General features: G+C 37.4%; 1 protein-coding gene across 1 annotated transcript in view; it reads right to left on the bottom strand.

Moving 5' to 3' along the window:
• FOCAD (focadhesin) overlaps positions 1-20,582 on the bottom strand; it is a 97,995-nt gene that overhangs the window by 30,303 nt on the left and 47,110 nt on the right. The window contains exons 16-26 of the mRNA XM_032675261.1: positions 19,998-20,132; positions 19,592-19,642; positions 18,888-18,971; positions 17,378-17,510; positions 13,305-13,493; positions 12,931-13,052; positions 6,162-6,254; positions 4,266-4,354; positions 2,095-2,136; positions 692-800; positions 66-182 (exon numbers count right to left, since the gene is read on the bottom strand). Coding sequence (XP_032531152.1) covers positions 66-182; positions 692-800; positions 2,095-2,136; positions 4,266-4,354; positions 6,162-6,254; positions 12,931-13,052; positions 13,305-13,493; positions 17,378-17,510; positions 18,888-18,971; positions 19,592-19,642; positions 19,998-20,132 — 1,164 coding nt within the window. The remainder of the gene's footprint in view (positions 1-65; positions 183-691; positions 801-2,094; positions 2,137-4,265; positions 4,355-6,161; positions 6,255-12,930; positions 13,053-13,304; positions 13,494-17,377; positions 17,511-18,887; positions 18,972-19,591; positions 19,643-19,997; positions 20,133-20,582) is intronic.

The following is a 20,582-nucleotide window of genomic DNA, read 5'->3' as shown; positions in this document are numbered from 1 at the left end:
ACTTCATGATAAGAACTCCAGGTATGAAATACAGATAGCCTTGTCTCTAATACCACAGCATGTACCTGGTAGAACCATGGGAAGACTTGACCTTTAGGCTGGTAGCGACTATTCACAATACTCAAGAGGGTCTCTGTGACCATCAAAATCCAGCGTTTCATGGGAATAAAATCCGGTTCAGTCTGCAAAAATCAAGCGCAAATATTCATCATTCTTCTTTTCTTAAATCAAGTTCTTAAATCAGAAGCTCAGCTGCTGATGTTCCAGCTGTACTTCTTTGTGAATGAGGCTATTTTGTCATTTCTATGTACTGTAAGTAGCATGATATATACTTATCAATGCTGACTCTCCAGACACTACTTTTGATTAAGTATCATTCAGTGAAACCAAAAATTATGAGAAAAGAGGTTTGTTCGGTTTTCAGTGTCCATAGAATGACCTCTATTTCATTTGTCAAAACCAACAAATAAATGAGTTAGTCATTATGCGTCTTGTGATAAGGCACATTCACACTCTGGTCTGCTTTTGTATAGATCACACAGCAGCTACCAGATGGCATTCACTGAGCAGGGTGAAATTTGAACTTGAAAAGGTGAAGTACTTCACACCCACTTTCCAGCCCCCCAAACACCTGGTCATATTACTTCATTATGTCCCACTAAGATATAGACTCTCTCACAGACTGACTCACCTCAGGCACACCTTCAGTGTCTGAGGAAAGGCTGCTTTCATATTTAGCTACAGCGACTGCAAGACTAGTTAAGGCAAAAATAGAGTTTCCTTTCACCACTGGACTGTCTCTGGAGAGAAAGAGGCAAATAGTTAAGAATATAATAGAGATGCTAGCAGAAACACATATCTCAGAGCAGAAAAGTTATGCTACAGGTGGTCCAGGAGGCAAGGCCTTTGAACCTAGAAACTTTATTGGGCTGTCTTCTAGCTCAACAAAAATCTATTGCATTTAGTCTTCAGGAATTCAAGAAGAATGGGGGAGAAAAGTGTTTGTCTTTTTTTTTTTTCTTGTCTGTCTTTTATATAAAGCCAAGCACACACGAAGTTGTAAAAAACCAGAAGCTTCCTTCCACTATAATGAGGACTGCTATCCTGCAGAGCAAGTGGCACTCACAGAAATGCACCAGTTGTCTTAGCTAGTACCATCTCCACAGAGGGCACACCAAAAATCTTTTCTAATGGAGAATGCTAGAGAGGCAGGTGTCACTTCACTGCAACAGCATCAGGAGATTTAGCAGAGCAGTGATCCTTGAAATATCAGCTTTAAAGAAAAAAAAGTTTTGATTTATCTCCCTATGCTACAAAAACATTAATATCATAGTAAATGATAGGTTTGAAAGAGTACTATCTTCTACAACAGTGCAAACTTTTAAGGAGCTCAAGAAAGAAAATCCGCCATCAACAAGAGAGAATATAACTATGTTCAGTTTCATAAAAAGATATAGGTTGATATCCCAGTCATTCCCAGCAAAACATACTGCAATATAATCCTGTCTTATTTGACAAAAGTAGCTGAACAATACAACTGTACTAGACCACTTACAGACCAGTACATCTTTTCATCAGTCTTCCGTTTCTAAAAACTTCAACTGCTGTTGTAAAAATACACCTATACTGCAATTTTGGGCATGTGTTCCAGATTCAAAAATCTCATTATCACAAAAAAATATTTTCTGGATTTCTAATTTTTAAAATAAGACACATGAGTCTTGGTGGAATATTGTTGCTTGGAACACTGAAACTACTTCCTTTCAGGTAAGAGACACCTACAGATAATTTCAGCTAGGTACTTTAGTATTTTCAAGTCTTTCAGGATCTCTCACCTTAAATAATCTCCTAATTTATGTATGGTATGGAACCTTTGTTTGTTTTTATCATCAGTTCCTAAAAGGCTACATTTCATGGTGTACCTCAAACAGAGAAAAACTTCTAAATCTACAAACTCATGAAAACTGGATGCTTTAAATTTCATGAAGTTAAAAATCATCATCTTAACAAGATCCAGGAGGGAAAAAGCAGTGTCTTACTCTTTATTGAAAATATGGGAAAAAATATAATCCACAATAATTTAGCAGTTCTTACTTGGAAGCACCTTTGATGACATCGGTCAACATATCTCTGACCCTGCAACAGAATAGAAAGAATTTACACCACGTTCACTATACTATAGTATGAACTTAGCTAACTTCCACTTATGCCTTACATGTATCCATTCTAGGTTAACAATTCAGGCTATCTATCACTTAGCGCAAAAAAAATTACAAGCATTTAATCTGTAAAAATACTTATGTACCATCCAACATTTCTTCATGCTCATGTGCACTCCCAGTGTTTATAAAGGGCTCTTATTTGGCTTAGGACCACTTTTTGTAAAATGCTGGTTCATGCAATAGCCATAAATCTGCTTTTAGAGCACATCAAACACATAAATTTCCAGATCACTGTGCTATGTCTTAGCATAATAAAATCTGAATGTTTTACAATGGTCAACCATTACAATTTATTCAACACTAACTATATTTTGGAAACCTCTATACACTATTAGGTATACAGTAACCTGAACCTATTAAAAGAAAGCCATAGGAGTAGTTACAATTTCTTACATGTTACTGTAGTTGATTTATAATAGGCTACTTGTTTGCAGCTGTTTAGTTTTGCACTCATATTGAGACAGAAGCAGTGATGCAATAAATCTCCTGTATTGGCAGGTGTGAGTGAGGAGAGAGATCCTCTATACTACAACATTCAATACTATCATGGCCACAAATGTCATACAGAAAACGACAACTCTTCAAAGACAACTCTTCAATTACAGTTTCATAACATGTGATTAGAAGACTGAAGATGCATGTCTTAAAACAGGGCTGTATGTTATAAGACTGAGTTACACTCAGGCTTTCAAAGAAACCTACCCAGGCTCTCCTTCCTAATCACACTGCTTTCGCACAGTGTCAAACCTACCCACACTAGAAGGATTTACAACTCGATAAATACCAATGCAGAATTGCACAGTACTTACACAATAAAGCATTAACACCAAAGTTTATATCAAGTTGTCCACAACTAGGTTAAACCCAGTGGGCAACAGGACTGCTTAATGGCTACTAAGTTAGAGCTCTGAAGCTCTCTGAAGTGGGAACTGGAAAAGAAACAAAATCTAATACTCAGCTCCCAGTTCACTTACTGCTTTGATTTCTTTCCTGTTAAAGAGAATTCTCTTAATTTTTGATATAGCTTACATTAATACTATTTAGGAAAACAGAGCTGAAATTATTTTAGGAGAACCTACAAAAGAGAACCTACAGGAGAATCTACAAAAGCAGCATTGCTACAGGCATTCTTATACCCTATCAAGAAAGGGATCAGGCCACTAATATATAAAGCATCTTTTCTACAATACCATATCATTCTGTCTTATGATGAACGCCTCTAATCCAGAATTAGCTGCCATAAAATAGACACAAATTTTGTATTCCTGTTGAGTGGGACTTAGTAACACTTTTTTGACTGAAACAAAGAGCACTTCAGTTTTGTTTGTACATACTTTGTTCCCAATACACTGATGAACAAGCACAGGAACAGATACTTATACTGTCCATGGATATGTAGTTCTTTCTCTCTGTGAAGCCTCCCACTTCCTACCTTCTCCAAGCCATGCACGTACATGGCTAAATCCTGACAAACTGAGACACTTTTGACCTGACTGAAACAGAAGTAGTCAAGAATACAGATCAGGATGTGCATTATTGTGCTTTCTTCTAAACAATGTCCTCAAGTTCAATATGCCAATTTACCATATGAACTGAGGTGTGTCAGTCCACCACAACATATATCATACTATGGCTTACACTTCTTGTATCAAGGCACCTTCAGTGAGACAGCTCATTAAAGTCTCAACAAGGAAATTTTTATCATAATATGTGCATAATCCTGCTTTAACATGCTACAAAACAAACAGTTTTTTCCATTCTTTCCAGTTGCTCACTGGAAATAAACTTATAAAGTTTTCAGGTTCTGTAGAGGGGAAGGTACCTGTGAACCTGTGCATATGAGAATACTTACAGTTACCCAGTAGTCTTTCTGTCCACTCCCCTCCCCCACCAGGATCACCGTACCTGGTGGTTGCTTGTTGATTTTTATTAGTGCTCATACAGTCTTCAAAATGTGCAAAATTAAAGACTTTGATATCCTGCCCTCCTCTGTCCTCTCATTTGCCATTACAAGAGATCAGGACCAGACAGGCACTTCCTTACCACAGCCAGGCTGTAAATTGTTTGTACTGCACCTCTTCAGGATCCTCTTTTCCATGTTTTAACTGCATCTCCAGCTCTGCCTGCCTCCCCTGTAGAAATGCAGAATAAGTCAAAAGTAGATCTTACATGGCCAATCACCATAAGATTTCTTCAGAGAACACTCAGGTAACACATGTAGCTCTTAACTTCTGAGTGATAAAAACAAGCCGCAGATGGCATAAACGGCCACAGGTACTGAGGCATCTATCTAGTATGTGCAGAGACAAATTCCCTTGGGAAGGGGTACAACAAGCATGGAATAAGCTTTAGAAGCCTGCCAGCTAAAATGGATTCTAACAGCAAAACATCACTTTCTTGATGCACTACTTAAAGCAGAATTACTTATGTCTTTCCTTTGTATGACTCCAACCTCCCTGTAACCTCCTACACCATTCTTTCTGTACATTTAAAGTGGTGATATGGATTCTGGTCTCTAACAATTGTTATCTAAACATATTAACCAACTTTGCTTTAACATTCCATCACCAATGTGGGACAACTACAACTCAACTTGTTTTGGTTGTCAGCTACTGCTCCTTAGTAGGTTATTAAGCCCTAAGTGAAAAATACAGGCAGATATGCTGTGTCTTATCAGCTATTGAACAGTTGTAGTTTGGGTGTACATAACAACTTGAGAATACAATACAGTGAATCTTGTAAATTCAGATAACACTAAATAGGTGACTCTCCACCGAGATTAAAGGAGCATATACAACACACTGACTAGGTGGTATAGCTGTTCAGTAATACTGAATTATGTACTATGCAGACTACTCATCTTATATTGTAGTCTCTATTGGCCACCTTGGATGAAATGTACTATATAAGCATAAAGAGTAAGTAGGAGGGAACAAAAATAGCCTCTGTTTGTCCTGTAAAATGGCAAGAAATTCTACAGATTCTTCAGAAACAAGCCTGGTAAATGCCAAACTTCTTGTGAAATCTTGTCTTGGAAGGGAAGCGAAATAGGAAAGTAATTAAATGCAAGCCAACAATGTCCCCCAAGACCTAAAACTGCAATTTGAATAGCTGCTGCTTGCTTTGTAATGAGACTTGCTTAGTTTAGAATCTGGTATTTTGCTGATGGCCAAGACAAAATTTGTTTTGAAAATGTGACAGAAGCATACATTTTGCTGCACAGCAGTCAAAACTTCTAGAATTCGCTCAGCAACCTGAGCTGCTTGCACTGAAAGTAGCTGATGTGGCCTGGAAATACAAACAAATAAGCCCTTTTAATAGCACAAAGAAAGCCTTCTGGAAGGCAGCTATTTGCTAAAACTTTTTTAGATAATTTTCCTGTTGAAAAAACAAATGATACTACATTGATCTAGGTATCAGGTCAGTTAACCTAATAAAAGAGAGGATTTGAGATATTTCCTAATCATTAGCCAGGCTGACATAATTGAAAGACAAGCCTATTACAGTGTGACAGCATTACCTGCTGATTAAGGAAAGTTCTTTTGAATGAATCATCCCTCGATAGGGATAGCCTCTGCCCCCTATAGTAGCAGTACTACTTTTACAAGCTTCCTACCCAAGCAGTAGATTAGAGCTCTAGCTAAAATTTCATCTTCTAAAAATTCTAAGAAATGACACATTCTGCAAGTTGACATAGGAATAAGCTGCATGAACCTGAATTGTAAACAGAAGTTATACTTCTACGAAGTATCCCAGATTGTACTGCCATTAACTGAACACTCATTTTTATTCTCTTTTCATAAATTTTATTATTAAACACCTCAAGGGGTTTTTTCCTCATATTTTTGTAACTTGTACGAGTGCTCTTGCTGGTAAAAATAAAACTCATACCACTTGAATAAGCATTAATGTGCACAATATGATATACCTCAAAATTACCTGCAGGACTGCACTGTAGGTTCGACTCATAAATCCTAACCAGGACTGTGGCAGCAGTATGGAGCAGTGCCATTCAGAAGGCTGAATGTTAACCTGTGCAACACACCAGAAAGGTCAGAAGCGGTTACATGAAGTCTAGCATACGCACTCTATGTTCTCCAGTCTATGATTTGCAGGCAATCATTCCCTCACATCCACAGGCCATTACACATGGCTCTACGAAGTTAAAATAGTAATGTACTTCATTCTCCTTTCTGATTTTACCCATACCGAGTTACTTTCAACTTGATTACCCAGCCCAGCCAAAATTGGTTGCTCCAGGTATTGCAACAATTACTTGAACCCAGAGGGAGCAGTGGACTGTATCTGGCAATAAGCACAACACTTAACACTGGCAAACGTTTCTTCATCATTTGTGAAAATCTTAGATACTTTTAAAGGCAGAATGGTTAACTAAGATAAAGACCTGCCTTTGCATAATTATTTTCCTAAGTCTTCCTGCTTCATCACCTCTATTTTACACCCCTCATGTATTTTACACCTCCTTTACATAAAGCAGTAAATATTCTTTCTTTACACAGACTTTATAACAAAAAACAAAGGACACTGTTAAAGTTTCATGCCCACTGCTAGCAGTGAACTTTAAAGACTTGTGAATAAGTACTAATACTTCTATACAAATAAAAAGCATTCTAAAAGTCAACCAAGAGAGATTACCTACTGCACCCCACAGCTGATACAAATATGCCCTGCAGGAAAAGAGGAAGTCTCATCTTTAAATGACCCAAGTCCTTTCTTTTCAGCCAAAATTTTCTTCACACACCCCTCTCATCTCTGCTTATCAATTCCTCCAAAAACTGCTAAGCAATCAAGGTCCTAGTTAGAATTGCTTGCCTTGGGTTCCCAAGGAATCTGCAGCAAGTCAAGTCTTCCCCTTTGCCTCTACTCAAACTATTTTAGACTTCTACACTGTTTAGACTTGTGCTGGTCAACAGTCGGTTGAATGTGATCCAGCACTGTGCCGGCCAATGGCATCCTGGTTTGTATCAGAAAGGGTGTGGCCAGTAGGACCAGGGAAGTGATTGTTATTCTGTACTCAGCACTGGGGATGTCGCACCTTGAATCCTGTGTTAAGTCCTGGGCTCAGAGAAGGGTCATGAAGCCAGTGAAGGGTCTGGAGCACTATGAGGAGTGGCTGAGGGAGCTGGGGTTGTTAAGCCTGGAGAAAAGGAGACTCAGGGGTGACCTTGCCACTCTCTACAACTACCTTAAAGGAGGTTGTGGCAAGGTCTGCCTCATCACTTGTTTTACACTGATACACAGCCAGCATAGGGCACACACAAAAAAATGTAGGTAACAGTGAAATTAAGTAGATTTCTACCATTTCCTTGAGTATCTAATTGAGACAATACTGCTTAAAGAACCGAGAAACTACGATATTATTAGTATTTATGGCCTATCTTAAAATCTGCAGTACAGCAGGGAGACTGGGAATCCTACTATGTTCTTTTACAAAGTACAACAGATTTCCACCTTGATAGCCCTGCCATCTTGAAAATGTGTTTTAAATGTGTTTTAAATACCTTTATGTCAGTTGAAATGTTTAGGCATGTATTTAAATGCCCTCTCATATGGGACACGTAAAGTGCCATCTCAGTGATTTCATAAAGAACACTAGCATTACATGTCTGTATAAATGTAATAGTGAAGCAGCATCTCTTTTAATTTTCAACTTTGCTTAGAGGCTCTTTTTAACATACTTGCATGCGTACACTTCCAAATCCACCCCCAACATTACTTTGTGAGAAAAAAATTGACTGTCTGTGTCCGACGTGCAGTAGACTGAAGAGGAGAACAGCAAAAACCTGTCAACAAACTTAATTTCTGAATACTGTTTCATCACTGGAGGAAATACATTGAGTAAATTCAGTAGTAGAAATCAGCACAAAGTAGTTCATAATCTGAACTACATCCAGGCACTGAAATATCCAGGCACAGAAGAATACACTACAGTGAATTCTATTCCAGAAAATGCAATTGTCTTATTAAGGTACTTCACACATTAGGTTTAAATAAGTTCTTGAATATCCTGATTACAACAAAACCGAACAAGAAAAGAAATGTACAGAAGAAGCTTTCCACTTGTCTTCTCAAAGATGCATATCATCACAGCACATCTAATGCACACACTTTAAAAAAAAAAAGCAGGGAATGCTTCTTCCATGAGTATACAGAATGCCTAACATGATTATTACTTGTAGAGGAGGATTTAATACTGTACAACTCACCACTGGAACCCAACTTTGTAATTGTGTCTGTAAATATGACTCATCATTAGGGCAACATAAGTTGGAGTTATTTCGAACACAGAGAAAGCACTTGAACACTGCAAAGGCAAGACCATCCTCCTCCATTTAAAAAACACCTGCACCAGTTCAGATTGTCAAAGCCACCATTTACCACATTAGTCTGCCAAAAGCAGTCTGCCTCTGTGCTTTTTGCATGTAGCATGAACAGTTGCCTTCACTTCCACTAGAGAACAAAAAGATGCGTAGCTAGCTGAAAGCCTAATTACTTTCCAAAACATACATTAGGAGAACCACCAAGACATATGGTACATAATGTGAACATATGTGACTATTCATCCTCATTCATTTTCATAACAGATAAATGAATCTGGTAAGAAATCATTCCTATGCATTCCTAGGAAGAATTAGTTCCAAAACCTGAAACAGTCACAGGTAATTATTAGCTAATCTAGTTCAGATGTCTGTGATAAATTCGGAGACTTCTTGTACAGTAGGATCTAGGCAGCCATAGAAAAAAAAGAAAACCCATGGTCTATAAAACTTCTGACCACTGTGACTACAGTAATTTACATGTCCTCTCAGAGCGAGGTTTACAAGCTCTCTTTAATAATCTATCAAACAGCACATCCCTGTTTCTGGAGAATGATAGTCTTCCTCTTTTAAGTCACCAGTGACCTCTAAAGAGCAATACAGCATTTCAAACATACCACAGATTATTTAACATATTTTCTTCTTCCCATGAGATACCCATTCAAATAATAACAAAATACTCTTCTGCATCTTAATCTGATGCTGCTGACAGGTGTAATAGATGCATCCAATTCCTCAGCTAGAACAGCAACTAGGAGGTAAAATAAGTCTGGCCCATTAAGACTGAAAAGTAATCTTGTGCTGCTGTTATTGTTAGATTTGAATGGAAGCTAAACCCAAGTATTTGTTATTTGTATGTTACAAAGACTTTTAAATACACAAGAAAATCTTTCCTCTGCATATTTCATGTAACTCATTTTTTTGGTAGCAGGATCTCAGGCATCACAGTTTTATACATAAAGAATCTCAAAGGTGAAACAGATTTTCTCAAGCCCCTCATCGTGCTCCCACTGTAAAAAAAACTAAGTTCAATTATGGTAACTAAGCATACAAAGATACAGACAGATATGCAATCTGTGGGTTCATATTCTATTTGAGCATAGATCAAATCACTGAAAAGAGAAACACTTTATAATCCCAGTATGGTGATGACTGCTCAGTCCTAACTAAGAAAATGGCAACTGGTGGACATTTTTAGAGATAAAATAAATGAATGTCTGATATCTCCCAATTAATTGTATTTTCTTGATGTTTACATTAACCTCACACTTTATTCAGAGCTTTATGCTGAATTCAATGCTTCAAAGGCAACTTTAAGACTCCTTTTAAACAGAACACTTCTTGCTTTATTAAAAAGTCACTATAAATGTTAACCCATATCCACCCCACTCCCAATAAAAGAGTCAAAACAGCAGCAAAAAAGTGTCATTCTGGTAATTTAACCCCCCTAAAAAACCTGCTTAATATGCTGTCTTGAACTCTGAAGAAATTACTTTACAAAAACACATTAATTTCTATAGCCACTGTAGGGAAAAGACAGGCCTAGTTCCTACTAACCCAATTTCCTTCTATCAGCACTGCTATTTGGCAGCTTTATAGCTTAGGCTCTCTGGTTTTACTGTTAAACTCTGCTCCCCAGAAGAACACTGAGGACTAAGCAAATAAGGCATGAAATTTAGTCTGATGAGCCCGGGGACTGGCTTCTCATCTAGACAAAGGCCCAAACACCTTTTTTCTGACAACCCTGACTCCAACTGTCTCTATGTACTTGCTTTTTTTGCAAGAAAAAACTTTGTCTTTAAAAGCAGTGTAAACTGAGAACAGAAATACTGATTCTTGATCACAATTTTATAATTATTGTAGATTTTCACTAAAAGGGTGCAATTAGCACTGTCTGAAAATATTTTGTGTTTAGGTTTATATTTTAAACATATTTGGATGTATTTCTAGTTTTACTAGAAAATCAATTGACCTGGTAAAGTACTGAGATACTTAGTAAAAATATTTCTGTCTCCAGCCATTGGTACGTATTCACTAACTTTATCCAGTTCACCACATTCAATAAAACCCCCATATTTTGTCCAGCAAAGCATTTTACGGTTGTGTTTCTACGAAGGTAGATTGTTTGCACAAAAAAAGGCAATTTTTGATGTGCTGCTGGATTTTATAATCACTGTTAGTACATACAAGTAAATTTATATTTTGTTTTCCAGAGATTTTATTTGGTGTTTTAGCAGGGCAATAGGCAAATGTTTATAATGTAGTTTAGAACTGATCCTTATCCCACTGTAATTCAACTCATATAAAACTTTCATACATGCCTTTTACTGTAACGCAATTAAATATGCTTTTCTGCAGAACCTCTGGTCCTGAACCCTGGTCCCACCGAATGAAGCAATTACATAAACCGCAAAGATCTTCTTTCTGGATACTGTGGAAGCCCCTGCTTCATTAATACCTCATTACTCTACATCTGTTCCCTTGACATACTCTGACATATCCCTGTGGAATTCCCCTGGTGCTCTCCACTGAACAACCAAATAGTTAGAAAACAATCTAAAACATTCATTTACACTCTTGTGATGATGAGGGGTATTATCTTCAGTTTCTGCTTTCATTCTTTAGCAGTAAAGATGTCAAGATGGAAAATACCTATTAAATCTGCATACACGGTTAGATACTTTGAGATCTGTTTTCAAAAGTGGTGTTTGGGTTTTTTATTTTTCTAGTTTAAGAGAAGAACTCGACATATGAAGTACGTCATAATCTCGCTGACACTGACTTTGTAACACAGCACCAGAGATGGATTTCTATACTCCAGTCCAATGGGTGCAGACTGGTTTTTGTCCTTGTACCACCTGGCTTAACTTCCACTGGGGTCCACGTGGTATTTCTGTGTCCACAAGATATGATTATTACTTTTTGTGGTTTTTCAGTCCTGAAGGACCAGAATGACTACGCTGTTGTATGGAAGGTAAAGATTCGATGTGTATGCTAGCAAATGGAAATGTTTGAGTGATGGTACAGAGTGGGAAGACTGCACTAGGCAGAAGCAGCCAATTTCAGCATGGCACACATTCACATCACTTGACTGGAAACTTCAAGTAAACTCTGCCACAGATAGGTTTGTTAGAGAGGGAACTGGCTTGCTTGCTTCAAAAATACTGAGGAAGTTAACTAGTATAATCACAGTGTGAACATGCAGGAAAAAGGACCTGAGAGCAAAGCCCAGAGAGAGCCTTGAAGATGCATCACAAGATCAGAACATAGCCCCTGCATATTATCCATGGCAGATGCATGTGTTCTGCATCAGACTTTCAGTTTATAAACAGAAAACTCTTCAAACCCTGTTTCCACAATCTTCCCACTCAAATCCCATGCTACACTTATTTCCTAATAGAAGGTGTTCGGTGTCAGTGATTTTACCAGCATCAGAGAAGGAACTTCAGAGCAGGTAAGCCCCACATATGTTGGGTGACAGTCACAAACCAAAATCAGGACTCACATCACTGTCCCAGATGTTTGTAATTAACCTCTATAGCAATATAAAATGATTGTATTAACAGAATTATTTTATGAACTTGTAAAGAGTTTAACACACTTCCACTTGTAGTAAAAACAGCTTTCATTGACATAAAATTGTGAAAGGAACACTTATTTCCCTGGATCCAGTTTAACTACTTGATTTTTTTTTTCTTTTACTGCTGTTCAAAATTTTCAAAGATCAGCTTTCGTAATAACCATAAAAGTATTGTAATTCTAAATTTTCTGAAAGATGCAATTACAAGCACTTTATTTTCCTTAATGATTAAGTGGGGGCTTATTTCATGCCCTTTTTCCAAAACCACATCAAAAGTAACTGCATGATTTCAGCAGTGTAAGTGTAATAGGTCAGGGAGCTGAAACACTTAAGAGACAGAATAAAATAGCAAGTCTTCGCAAAGTGTAGATGTTGTTTCTCCACGGAGTCCCATCATTGTTCAGACCTGCTATTCATCTACAATTGGTTACACACAACAGGTGTGTAACAGGCAGGAATAGTAGTCTGCAAGGCAGATAAAGACAAAGGTCACCTTCTGTTTGTTCTTCTGATTTTTAGAAGAGGCACTTCGAGAGTGAACATTTTAAAAAAAAGTATGCACACGTTCAACTCAAGTTAGTGAAACTGGGTGACCGTGGTGGCACTAGGTTGATGGTTGGACTTGATGATTCTAGTTGTCCCTCACAGGAAGCTTAGTTAATTATGATACATTCATACATGCCATTGCTACCTGATACCAATAGCTAATTAGCAAAAACAAATGAGAGAGTAAGGGAGGGAAGGAGGTGTAATACTTTTGAAAAGTGAAGAAAAGCCAGCAACAACTTACCTCATGAATGAGGGCAACCAACATTTGCTGGAAACTGCGCCCTCTGCTAGCCAGAAATCTATTAATAGGCTTGCCATCTTTGCCCATATGGACTGGAAGGTCATAACACAGTAACATGCCAGCTTAAAGTGGGAGGGAAGGGGAAAAGAAAGGTCAATGCCAATACTTGCGCTAATAGTTCAGAAGTCTTGCAAAAGTCAGGGGAGAATCCAAAGCAAAGTTAACTTAATAAAGCAAACAATTCAAAAGCATATGCAAGCATATCCAAGTGGCATAAGACATCATTGTTCTAAAACTGATTCACCTTCAGATTCAGAGAAACCTTTGGGTCAAAGCATGAATACCTGTCTAACTTCAAGAAAGTCATAGCTTACCTGCAAGGCCTGGTGTCATGCCTGGTTGCCTGTTCCTCTCATACATTTTCAGCAAGAAGTTTGGAACACCTGCCACTGTCTTCCCCTGGTCTGAGCATGTCGTCCCTCCTCTCAGGGCAGAATGATACACACCACGGGGCATGTTGGTCATCTCCTGTTTCACCAGTGATGTTGCAAACTCTTCAAATGCTTGATGAAGTGCAGTGCAACGAAGAGAAAGGCAAGAGACTGTCAGAGCCTGATGACTGAGAGACATAACTAACCCTGGAAAACCCAAAATGAAACCAGTGCTTCTTTCCCACTTCAACTTTATAGTGGAGCAGCAGTCTAAATTTGATGTTGTAGCAAGCGTACCTACATCCAGGGATTTTTTTCCTCCACCTGTAATTTCAATGAAGTGGGGATATAGCAATGCTGAAAATCACGGGAGGCTGCTGAAAATAAGAAACGTGAGGAATTCCAGTAAAAAAACTACTTTATTCAAAGCTGACTTAAGTATTTTCAAGGCTGGGAAGGAAAACAGCTCTAACTATTCCATGAGCTCTTGACTGCATTCTTTTACTGATACATCAGTAACAGCAGCACATGCTGACAGAAGGACAACGATAAATAGAACTGATGTTGAGCAACACAGTGAAGAACACTGTCTCTAAAACCAGGTTGGTTCTTAAAGAGACTTAGAAGAAGCACAATGCAAAGAGGGTAGGTGCAGAAAGAGTGTGTATATACAAAGAGGGGATACAGATAGAAGTATGACCTCAATTTCTTTTAATATAGCAGTACAAATTTTTATTAGGTTCTGTGCTTTCAAGCTATGCATTTTATAGCCTAACCAGGTTTAAAATTATACAGAATTAATATCAAGTTATCGTCCATTTGCACAGTCAATCTGAAGCAGCCTCTAGAGGTACACACTGGGAAAAACGGGTCATATTTCTGTATGTACATAGATATGACTGCATGATGTTTGTTACCACATCACAACTGAGACCCAATACTGTACCAGCATATCTTGTAAACATGATAAGGCTCTTAGTGCTTTCACTACACAAATGAGTTTTAAGGGGATTTATAAGAACTGTTACACATTAGGCTTGAAACTTTGGCCAATTTCATAAATCCCATGCAGTCTTGCTTTGCCTAGGAACTAGAAGCATTCATTTATCCTTTCCAAGCTCAAGAAACACCCATGTCATCTTGGAATAAAACAGTTGTATACTTAAACTTTCTCACACTTTGTACCTTCAGCAAGTTCCCTTGATTTTCAGCAATGTTCTTTCCCATTTCAACATAGTGGAGTTGCAGTCTCAATCCAATATGTTTTTGTAGCCTGTTAGGAAGGGCATTCTCCACCTATAATGCCAATACTCTTCAAACAAAACGTGCAGAATGAATTTAGCAATTTTCACTACAGTGATAATAGACAGAAACTCTTTGTACCCAATCCTTTATTGGAAGAGTATATACTTACTGACATGAAAACATTACCCACCCACCTGTCTGTGATTTTCATAAAAAACCTTTTTTGTTTAGGGTAGCTACAACAACAGACAAGAAATTCACTGAAAGTGGGAGTTATTTCTCTGCTGGAAACCATTCATATTGACAGAGACAACATAGTACAGGTAGTAGTATGTCACTGCTGTCATATTACTGCACTTGCTGATTATGCCAAAGGACTTAATATTTCCAAGCCATTCAAAAGCAATTCTTCAGGCAGGACACAACCCAAAGCTCTAGACTGGCAGGTAAAACTCAAACAACAAAATCTGGATATGTTCAGTGCATAACAACTAGATGTGCAGCAAATGCAAGAATATTTTAATGTTTGAAATCAATCTGAAGGTAAAAAAAGACAACAAACATCACAGCAACAAAATTATTATTATTATTATTAGTAGTAGTAGTAGTAGTAAAATCTCTCGTTACTAGTAGTAACTAGTAGTTACTACTAGTAACAACAACAATAATATCAAGTTTATAGTCCTTTATATGGGATTATTTTTAATTCTCTGACTACCAGGTTTGAGACACGTCTCAGGCACTCAGAATGAAAAACTACTAAAGTAAAAAAATTAAGGCTGCTATAACCCTTCTGATATCCTGTGCACTCCAATGCTTCAAAACAATATGAAAACTGAAATCAGTTTTAAAGGAGTTTGAGAGAAAATGCTATCTAAAACTCCACTTTCTAACATTTCATATAAGCAGACAGCTATAGTAAACTGGAATTGCCGCATGTTCCAACTGTCATATAAAAATCTACTTTTAGTTTGCCTCTAATTTTTCCTCAGCTCTGTTGCAGAAATAGTCCCTATAGATTTGTTTGCAAGCTTAGACATTTTTCTCCCACACAGCTGAAGAAGGCACTTGGAAAAATCCCACAATTCAGTAATAAGGCACCAAGCCCACCTTTCAGTTGGAACTTTTTAACTGCAGCTGTCATAGCATTAATTGTTCAGCTCTTCATAAAGAAACATGCAGAGTCTGAAAAAAGCCTAAAGATTCTTCTCCTCCTGCAAGGATTAAAGGAGAGGGAGGCAACAGAAATAAGCAAGAATTCAAAGTTTAAAGAATCAATGCAGAAAAGCAAAGAGGGAGATCTCACAAACAGCAAGCTAAACTTCCTTTAGAAGTTTCAGCTGATTTGATGTGCACTAAGAAGGACTTCAGGGAAAACTCAGAAACAGAGTTTGTTTTCTTAAAAAGCAGCTCAGTCCTACTCCTTCTAAGCAGTAAGAAAGTACTGAACTAATCTCAATAATGTGTAACAGCAGGATTCCAGCAGATGAGATGACACAGATTCAGCTCCCATAGAACAGAGACTTCGTGACTCTCGGGCCTGTCTTGGACAATGTCTCATGAATCCAGTTTCATACTCTTTCACTGGAGCAATTAAATCATAACAATCACTCCTGCCAGTCACTAAAGCTTTTGCTCCACTTTTGTTCTGCTCTCTGTGTTAACTATCAGCATTAGAAGACACCTCAAGGAGAAATTATTCACTGAATGTCTGGATTCAAGTATATTTTGATACCAGTCTGTGGTAGCTGCATCTTTGTATTCATTCTGTTCACTTTAAAATCCATTTTGGTTTCCCATCTTCCTAGGAAGTTGGCTATCTCAGTACTCTGCTCAGCTTGCATTTTCCGTCAAGATACATCACTCTCCTTCATTGAAGTAAGTTATATCACTCTTCCCCACAAAGCTTCCAGGACTTAGTAGTTAGACTCTCCAGGTGAGGCTGCACATACTCCAGATGCCAATGCATGCAGAGTTTGATGAATGGATCTTTTTAGGAGTCCCCACTGGGGGAAAATACTACAAAACACTACTACTATCTCATGGCAATGTTTATAGGCTGCAATCACACATCAAGATCCTAGGCACTCTACTAAGAATTAAAGAACAATGCCTATGTCCCAGCACAACATCTCAATCTTGTAACTGGAAGTGAAAGTACTTTCAGCATTTCTGAAAGTAATCAAGTGAACAGCTAAACTCTCAAATACTGAAGGTGATTCAATTGCACAGGTTTCAGAACAAATGCATCAACCAGCCATCTGTTGATGCATACTTCAATATCAATACGCATCCCTACAATTAGGATTTAGGCATAGCACTAACGTTTCATCAATTAAGCAGATTTTGTAAACAGCATTGTTTTCATGTCATTAATACTCTGTTTAAAAAACACTTTTTTACTTCAGTCTGTGCTAGGCTAAAATACAGAGCTGCCCTTTAAAACATCTGCTCATTCCTCTCTGTTGAAGTCATGGGTACTTGAAGTAAATAACATGAAACTGGCTTTCCCTGTAGGACAGATAAGAGTTTTTTAATTGTAAGCACTTTTCCCCACTATCAGGACCTCTGACACACCATCTTCCTAAAAATGGGTTATGGGCTTTATTTTCCTCTGAACTTTTACATTTTTTTTCTGTCATTTGTTAAGAAATAAACAAATAAAAAGGCAGCACTTTAACATGACACTCCATTATAAAAGAGCCACATGGCTGTACAGTTACTATGATTATATATCTGCAAAGTAACCTCAAATACTGGATATATTATACCTCCTAAAACAGAAGCTGGTGTTAGAGACAACAGTTTGATATATGAAGAACCCGGAACAAAAAGATTTGCCTCCTGCTCCTCTTCATCTTCATTCATGTCTGTTTCCTTCAGCAAGTAAACTTCTGGTCGTGCCTGCAGGATTTAACAAAAATGAAATGTCACCATAAAGATTCCAAATCCTCATTACCATTCATGATTCCAAGAGTCAAAAATACCAGCTAAATATGAAAAGTTCCCCATTTCATTAATTTCACTCCATTTTACTAATTGGAAGCTGACTGAATAAAAGCTTCTACCTTACTGAAAGGCAACACCGGTGGATAAAAATCACAGGGTATGTAAATCCACATCAGTAATAGTAAAATTTATCTTGGCACTTAGAGACTGAACTAAAATTCATAAAATTTTATTTTCACTCTGATTCTTCTTCAATTTAACAATGTTTTATACTGGCACTTCAATATACATAGAACATTTTTGCTAGATGTTTTTGCATACTAGTTTTTAAAATCTGAAAAACTGCAACATATTTACACTGCTTTTAGTTAAAGCATACTTACTCATTTTCTAATGAGTGTAAAGTACCAACAATAAAGAACTATGTATTACTGTGAAAGATTTAGTATTGCAGCAGTGTTTAGACATTTTCCTCATTCTATCTCACGGTCTTCTATGTAAAATATAATTTCATTTGTAAGGTTTATGCTGAAATCTTCCAATGGATTTATATAAATTATTCTTTTTAATTTTAAAATTGTTTATTGCAACCTTTTCATAATAGCCAGTTGCAATATGCAAATGGTGCCTATCTTGTAAATAAAACCTTACAAAAGTATATACTATGCCATAAAGTACCAATGTACTACTGAGTACTGCCTAGTCTCTTGTACAACATTACTTTAATGAAAAGTCACATAGACGACCTTATGCTTACCTCCTTGTACTCCATTTTGTAAGGTTACTGAGTCAACTTACCAGAAGTTTCAGAGTTTAACAGCAGTCTACATACTTAAATAGCTTTTGAATAAATACCTCAATTCCTTTCTGACTTACTTTATGGACAAAAAAGCAAAATGTTATACAGTAAAAGTTCAGAACAAAAACACATGAAAACTTTTCAGCTTAATTCCAAAGACAGCACCCATTTTTCGAATTGACTTACCCATCTCAGGAACAAAAGCACTAAGTATGAGTATACTGCAATGGATGAAGCACCAATCACAAGATCTGCTTAGGTAAGCATTAATAGAAGACCATAAAATCCCTAAAACCTGATGATTTAACTAACAAAATAACTGCTAAGCCCTCACTGAGCTTCATTTGTGCCTTTTCCTGCTCATCAAGACAATACTATCTCATTTCATGAGCAGGAGCTTGTATTCCTCCATGAGGTTCTTCTAGTTGTCTGATAGAGAAGGCACATGGCCTGGTTTCCCTTTCAAGAGGATATAACCCATGTCAGATGGAGGTGTCAGATGTTCTTACTATTTAAACATACAATATGGCTACCTGTTCAGGAAGATGAAGAATTGTATGTTCTTCAGAGCCAAATGATGACAGTGATTTATAGGCTGAAATGGCTACCAGAGCATCCTAGAAAATTAATAATAAGAAAAAGAAGATCAGAAACACAGCATATGCTATTGCTACCTACTGGAAACTCCACATACAAAGAGCTTATCAAGTAACTACTGAATGCTGATAAAAAAAAACATAATGTTTTTCTGAAGCACACTCAATTGCTTACTTTATATATACACAATGCAAAGTAGGAAAACCAATTATCTAGGCTTCATAGCAAGCATTCTGAGGGTATTTCAGGTAGAAATATACAAGCTGCATTTAAACTAAAACGCACTAGTTCCACCAGCCCCATGGTGGTTTATAGTCAAACATTCCCACTGCACTACAATACTCTACAAAAGAATTGAGTTAGTTGTCACAGCAGCATCTTTGTCAAGAATGCTTCACCATGTTGAGGCTGAAATCTTCCAGGGGAAGTCAAACTAGTTTGTGTTATAATTCTCCTTGGCAGATGTTAGGATCATCTTTCATGTGCAGTACACTGCTTCAAAAACAGTGTTAAATGGCCAGCAACAAGCAGAAAACCCTATTCGGAAATGAGGTTACTGACACTGTCTTGACAGAAAAGTACAAAACTTAATATCCAGTTGCTGACACCAGAAATAAACATTTTCAGTTGTATCACCTACCTTGTTCTGTGTGTTGTTCCAGAGGAAGCTGATAACTTGGGCTTTGAATTTCTATAAAAGAAAACAAAATATGCATTTATGTTTTCTTTAACTAAATAAGCAGTTGAAATAGGGGCAGTTACCTGAAACAAACTGCTGCCACATCAACATGCACTGAGCTATAAAAAAGGGTACAGGTTTGAACTCCAGACATGTTCACCTGTCCCCACATTCTGGGAGAGGGAAACCATAGATTAACCTTGCACTGGAATTCCTTACATATTTCCCAGGACTCACTAATGCAAGCAAAAATTGTGAAACTGTATGGAATGTGCATTATGATAAATTAAAAACAAGCAGGCTCATTTAAAAGCTATATACAAAGATATAATAAAAGAAAGACTCACCTTAGTCCATGAGTACATACCTCAAATTCATTTGTATTCACTGTTAGTGAGGGAACCAGGGCAAACAATTCATTCAGAGCTTTTAAAATGAGGGGTCTTGTATCACAACTCAGCTTTGGCGACAGTGCACTCCATGTAGAACGGATGCAAACAACCTGAAAGGAAAGTGGGAGACACCATTACTAACAGCAATCCCAACTCGACTTAAAATTTCTTTCCAGTACTTGTCCTCACTCGTCCTACTTGGAGAACAGGAATATAAACATAAAAATAGCAAGCATGTTAAAAATTCACTTGTTTATCAATTGACATAATGCAGTAAATACTGCATAATACTTCACCAGAGAAAGCACCTCTCAGTAGGAATATGCAATATTATGTGTTATGCAAAATTATATGTTAGCAATATGCAAAGCTGTAGTAGATGTATCTTCACACAACACTACTGCTCAACTTTGTCAAATTAGCTTAAAAGCAAGCTGTTTCTCAGAATCCAACAGGAGGAAAGCAGAGGAAGCAACAGAGTAAAATATTTCACCTGGAAGCCCTCCAAATGAAATTGCTTTAATCTTTAAAAACAGTCAAAGCCAACAAAATTTGCAGAA

The sequence above is a fragment of the Chiroxiphia lanceolata genome, chromosome Z (genome assembly GCF_009829145.1).
Source record: "Chiroxiphia lanceolata isolate bChiLan1 chromosome Z, bChiLan1.pri, whole genome shotgun sequence".
NCBI lineage: Eukaryota > Metazoa > Chordata > Aves > Passeriformes > Pipridae > Chiroxiphia > Chiroxiphia lanceolata.
Note: the sequence above shows the minus strand (reverse complement) of the source record. Positions and strands in the feature narration are given on the sequence as shown.